Source organism: Amaranthus tricolor, chromosome 5 (assembly GCF_026212465.1).
Source record: "Amaranthus tricolor cultivar Red isolate AtriRed21 chromosome 5, ASM2621246v1, whole genome shotgun sequence".
Classification (NCBI taxonomy): Eukaryota; Viridiplantae; Streptophyta; class Magnoliopsida; order Caryophyllales; family Amaranthaceae; genus Amaranthus; species Amaranthus tricolor.
Window position 1 is genome coordinate 26,921,774 of NC_080051.1, and position 6,000 is coordinate 26,927,773.

The window sequence follows — 6,000 nt, forward strand, 5'->3', positions numbered from 1 at the left end:
ATCTTCATGAACAAGATAAATTTATTTTTACAAAAATTAAATTCATTTGTTTTAAAAAATTTATATTATTTGAATCTTTTTTTTAGTATTTAAAGGATTTTTGTGAGATTTTATATCAACAGAAAGAGGTAAGAAATTAGCAAAAAAAATTATGGTTTTTGAAAATATTTCAAAAAATATCAAAATTGATCTCATTTTATAGATCTCGAAAAAATAAAACCATTGATATAATTTTTTAAAATTTTTTAAAATTTATTTTTGATCAGAAAAAAGCTATTAAGAAAAAAATTTATTTTTCTACACCCCCCAATTGTATGGCGACATATGGCACATGGTTTGGAAAAAGAAGAGATGACCGCTTGGCGCTTGCTTGGAGAGGTCATATTTTGATCTAATTGCCCAACTTTTTTCATGACTCTCCTAATTTTTGGTCATTATTAATAAAAATTTTACCATAATTTGATCATATGAACTCAGGATGCTCTAAGAATCTTTATTTCAATTTAGTTCACTTTTATACTCTTGAGTTTTGTAGCCTACCTTAGCAATTAGCATTAACAAAACACTATAAAAGGTCATGCTCACATAGTTACATTTTGCATCATGAGTCTTCAACTCTATTCCTCTTTGCTTATGAAGCGAAACTCAAAAAGATAACGTTTTTTCATTGGAGTTTGTACTATTGTAGTCAACAACAATAAATAGCTCAAAAACTGCAACAAATTACGGACACCATAAATTCTATTTATGGACAAATAACTAATGTACTGTTTGAAAAGTTCAACTATTTTAAAATCAATGGTGAAATTTAATCCAAATTCAAATTTAAAAAGTTTTTAATTTACCAAATGATAAATTTGAACAAATTTTAAATTTCAAAATGAAATCATCATTTTTAAACATAACATAAAATAATTCAACCTTGTAATTATTTGTCGTGAATAATAATTTGTGCTTGTTCATGGGGTGGGGATCTAATGCATGGTGTAAGAGTAACGTTTGTAATTGTGATAACAAAACAGAAATACGATAACAAGAGAGATGGGATTATAATAACATACGATAACGAGAGAGATGGGATTATAATAATATCTAATTATCGATCGAATCATAAAATATCCTTTAATAAATTCTAAATATACATTTTTAATGCAATCTTGTTTATACTCCATACTATAATAATTCAGAACATGTTGATATGATAAGAGTAAATATTTATCAAATATTATTCCATTAGATAATTAATAATAAAAAAGTAAATTATTTGCAACGAATCATTAAAACATTCTGATTATTTTGAACAATTTTTTTAAAAATTTAAGTTTCCAAGTTGTAATCATAAAGCAAAGTTTTTCTCATAACTATAAAATTCAAAAACATCCCATAAGATAAGCACCTATGAGTTACAATAACACAAGCAATTTCTTCCTTTTTCTTTTGCACTCAACCCAATAATCTCACCGACGGTCATCATGAAACCGTAACCGGTATCATTGATCATCTTATTTTTTCAATTTTTTAGAGGATTAATAACTTTTTTTGTTTAATAAAGCAAAATTTACAAAAATCTACTGAGATCTAATCTTCCGCTTGAGAAGCATCTCACGGAGTTCAGCAACATCAATCTCAGCCGCACGATTAGCTGGGCGGTAGTAACCAGTGACAGGATCTGGAATCCACGAGTTCTCTGCTGACCGTCCGATTTCTTCTTGGGTTGATTTTCCGATTTTCCCACTTCCTCTTGCTAATCCTGCTACCCCTTGTGACGCCGCAGCGAATCCTCGCCTATTTATAAAATTAATTTAATTAATTAAAAAAAAAACATAGACAGAGTATTTCATTAAAACGACGAATTTTAGAAGGTTACCTCTGGGAAGCCATAGAAAGGGTATCAGTGAGGACGAAGAAGAAAACATAAGCGTTAGAAAGAGAGCGAGCCATTGGTGTAGATTTGTGCTTTTGTTAGGGTTTATTGAAGGAAAAAAGTAAAGAAAGGTAAAAACGCCGTCGTTGAAGGCAGTAGAAGGAGAAGAAAACCTTCGACGACGGCGGAAAAGGAGATGATTTCAGCCGCCTGTCAAAACTGCTGTATATTGAGAGGCTATGAGGATGTAAATGCTTTTTTTTTCCTGTGTAAATGGAGGCTCAATGAGGGTATATATAGAAAACTGAGGACCCAAAAAATATTTTTTGTGGCATAGGAATATTTTATTAAAATTAAATTAAATAAATAAAAAAGTAGGAGAAAGGAAGCAAGTATAATTAGTTTAAGAAAATATGTCCTTTTCATCGCAACATCTTAACATTAAATCTTATTTAGCCTTTTTCATCTAAGGTATTAAAAAATCACAAATTCTCGAGTTTTGAGTATGGGCTGATTTGATATTGATTTATGATTTTAAAGTGATTATTTATCGTTTTAAAGTAATTACTTTTAACAATCTTATTTATTTATTATTTTAATATAAATTAAAATTAGAGAATTAACCTAATATTTTGCACACATTAAAATTTAATGAAAAATAATAGCAGATAAATTATATTCTTATCAACCAATTTAAAAATAGACTAATTATATAAAGAGGATGATTATTGTCATACAAAGACTTGTTAAAAAGTAAATAGTTGAAAAGAAGTGCCACTAGGCCACTAGGGTTAAGAAAGGACCGCGTCAAAATGTGGCGGCCTGCCTCGCAGGGCCCAGCGAGTTTGTTTGGTTGGTTCTTTAAGGGTTCTTCGGCTTCTAGGGAGTGTATAGGGACGAGGCCGTTTTTACTTTTTAAGAATTTATAATAAGTATCTATAATTTATTGTCTAAAAATAAAATTAAGTAAAATAAGAGGAACAATACAAAGTTAAAAAAAATGATGTTAAATGAAAAATACAGACATATTATATGATTTGATTTATTAATAGAGTTATTTAAAGAGTACTTCCTCCGTTCTGAAATACTTGTTGTATTGTAGTTAATATGTAAGTAAAAATATAGTTAAGTGGGATCTTGTTCGAATTGTCTAATCGTATACTTTCATAATATTAACTTTTTATAATTTTTAGAAGGGCATAAGTCAACATAAAAAAATGAACAAATTAACACATTTGATTGCGTAAAAAGTCAAATGTAGCAAGTATAATGGAACGGAGTAACTATATGATTTGTTTAAGAGTGTATGCCACGATCTCTATTAATGGTCTCCAGTTTCAATATTAAAGCTTATCGCCGAATGTTCATGGCCAAGAATCAAGATGGTAAAGTGATTTAGACGTTCGTGATGTTTATATTGATTTATAAGATGACTTCAACTTGTTAAGAGAATTTTGTAACATTACTACACATTACTTTTATAATTGCATTTTTATAGGAATAAAGTGTTAATGAAATACCTACATGTATTTTATATCAGTGTTTTAGTAAAATGTCGACTAAAATGTAAGTTTGGTTGACTACTTTATGTTTTTTTAAAAAAACAATTAAGTTTTTACATTATCAACTCTTTTTTATATAGACTTGTCCACAACAGACTGTTATTGAGGTGATCATGAACTTATTAACACGAGCCCATAATGATTTATCATAATATCAAGGTCAAGTTTCTAAAGGAAAAAAGGTTATTAAGTTTATGTGTAGTCAATCATCTTTTTATGTGAATTTATCCGCACACAAACTTGCAATCATTTGTCAACTAAAATCATTTTTTAACGCTAAATTTGTATTATCTCAAATTACTATACAAGAATTTTGATTGAATTTGTAAATTATAACCAAGTAAATAATAAATTTGTATTATCTTAAATTACAATATAAGAAAATTTTCTCTTAAATAAAGCAAAATGAGTGGCAGATATATGGTGCCACCCTTTCGTAAAACTGGTGCACTCTCTCTGCTTATTTAGTTGGATTTTGGTTCGTGTTCCTATCAGAATACTGTGTGACATCTTTATTCGCATTAAATTTCTATGTGATTGTCTTGCATTATTGCTTTCAAACATTATTTACTTCTTAATTAATTTTTTAAGTAAGTTATGTCTGGGAATCTTTTATCAATATGAATAATTGAAACTAGTTTAGTAGAGTACAATATAATGTTCACTTATCCAAATAATTATTAACCTAATAAATTATTAGGTTCAATTACTTGTGTTAATAATCTTTGTTTGATGTAGTGGATTAGTGATATAAGATAGGAATTAATATATTTCAAATGAATGACATATGATGTAAACTTTTATTTATTGACGCAATTAGGTATACTTGCAGGTAGGGATGTTCAAAATTGTATACCAGATCGATTCAGATTTAAAAATCTAGATTTCGATTTTTTGGATAGTGACAATCATGATCCAATTCCGATCTCAATTAAATTGGATATCTAGTTTTCAAGATCGGATATTGGATATCCGATTTTATTTTGCTATTTTTTACACATAAAAAATTTAAGCTCATTTCGGGTTATTTCTTTGATTAAGCTTATTTTTAATATTTAAAAAAAAACATTTTAGAAAATATGGTTAGAATAATGAGCTACCTCTAAAGTCTAAACTAATACATACATCTCCTTTTTATCTCTTTGTATAGGAAAGGCCAAGTTAGGAAAAAAAAAAACTAATTTAACCTAATTTTAGCATAAGAAATAATTGTCCTTTAACAAAAAAAAAAACCTAGGAAATAATTAGAAATAATAAAATAAATAAAATTATTTTTCAAAATGATGCTCGCCGGCTAGATCTTGCAAACCAGCATCAAACGCAAAGTCGACGACCTTGAGTTGGCTATCAAAGCCTACTCGACTTAAAGTGAATCTCAGGTGTCTTCACAACAATAAAAGTTAAGCCTTGAATTGATCTCAAAACATATGATCAAAAAAATAAACGCGCATCAAATTTTTTCTTAAAACTTTTACATTTTGAATATTTTTTAAGTCTTCTACTTATCTTCCTTGTGAAACTTATTCAACTATACTAAATTTATGTTAATAAACTCCATTATCATTCAAGTCATTATCCAAAATACAAATTAAGTGGAAAGAGCTTTCATAAAATATTGTAAAGCTTGCACTATTCTTAGAGATTATAAGTACTCCACTTGATTCCACTTACATTTCGTGAAACAACATGATGCCACGTTCATTGTGCCAAGAAGCAAATATCACAATCAATATCTATATTTTTAATTTAGTAAAAAATAAGAATATTTTAAGAATAAAAAGATAAGTTAAATTTGAAGATAAAAATAAATAAATAAAGTGTGATTAATGATCAAAAATAAATATACAGTAAACTTTAATGGAACAACAAAATAAAAGACTAGTTCTTTAAAATAGAAAATAACATTTAGTACAATTTCATTACCTATATTATTATATTTGGCAAAAAATAACTATATGAATTATTTACTATATTATTATATTTGGCAAAAAATAATTATATGAATTCTATTTTGTCTTTGCCTTTTTAATTACCTCATACCTTATTAATATTTACATCTATTTTAAAGTTATAGTGCTCTTTTTAACACAAATACTATATCAATTTTAAATTTTTGCACAAAACTGTTATAGCAGATAAAACAAAATGGATGAAAAGTAGTGTGTGTAGAAGTGAATCATGAATGGGAGCAAAGAAGAGCAGAAGGCAGAAATAAAGACAGTTTAAGTAAATAATAATGATTTGTAATGTGTACGAAGGATTCTTACCTGAAAAAATTTAATAGAATTAGGGAATTTTTTATTTTTAATTTAATTTATCTTTTTATTTTGTTAACTTTATTACTTTCTTCTATTCATAGAGAATTGGACATTAGGGTTTTGCAACAAAACTAAGAAGGGGTGGGAAACACTTAAAAGTGGGTGGAAAACTCTCTTTTTTCATAAATGGTATTAATATTTATGTGTTATTGTGTGATTGTAGTAAGGGTGAAAGGGCAAAAAAAAAGGACAAAAATAAAAATAGAACATTTTCAGTGAATTTGTTCAATAAAATAATACTCTTTCCTATTCATCT

The 6,000-nt window shown here is 27.4% G+C and overlaps 1 protein-coding gene across 1 annotated transcript; it reads right to left on the reverse strand.

Annotated features, from left to right (window-relative positions):
• Window positions 1–1,330: 1,330 nt before the first annotated feature.
• LOC130813993 (late embryogenis abundant protein 41-like) lies at window positions 1,331–2,142 on the reverse strand. The gene is made up of 2 exons (XM_057679954.1): window positions 1,868–2,142; window positions 1,331–1,785 (listed from the first exon to the last, which is right to left on the reverse strand). The coding sequence occupies exons 1-2, from the start codon at window positions 1,939–1,941 to the stop codon at window positions 1,569–1,571; spliced, it is 291 nt and encodes a 96-aa protein (XP_057535937.1). The 5' UTR covers window positions 1,942–2,142; the 3' UTR covers window positions 1,331–1,568.
• Window positions 2,143–6,000: the final 3,858 nt, after the last annotated feature.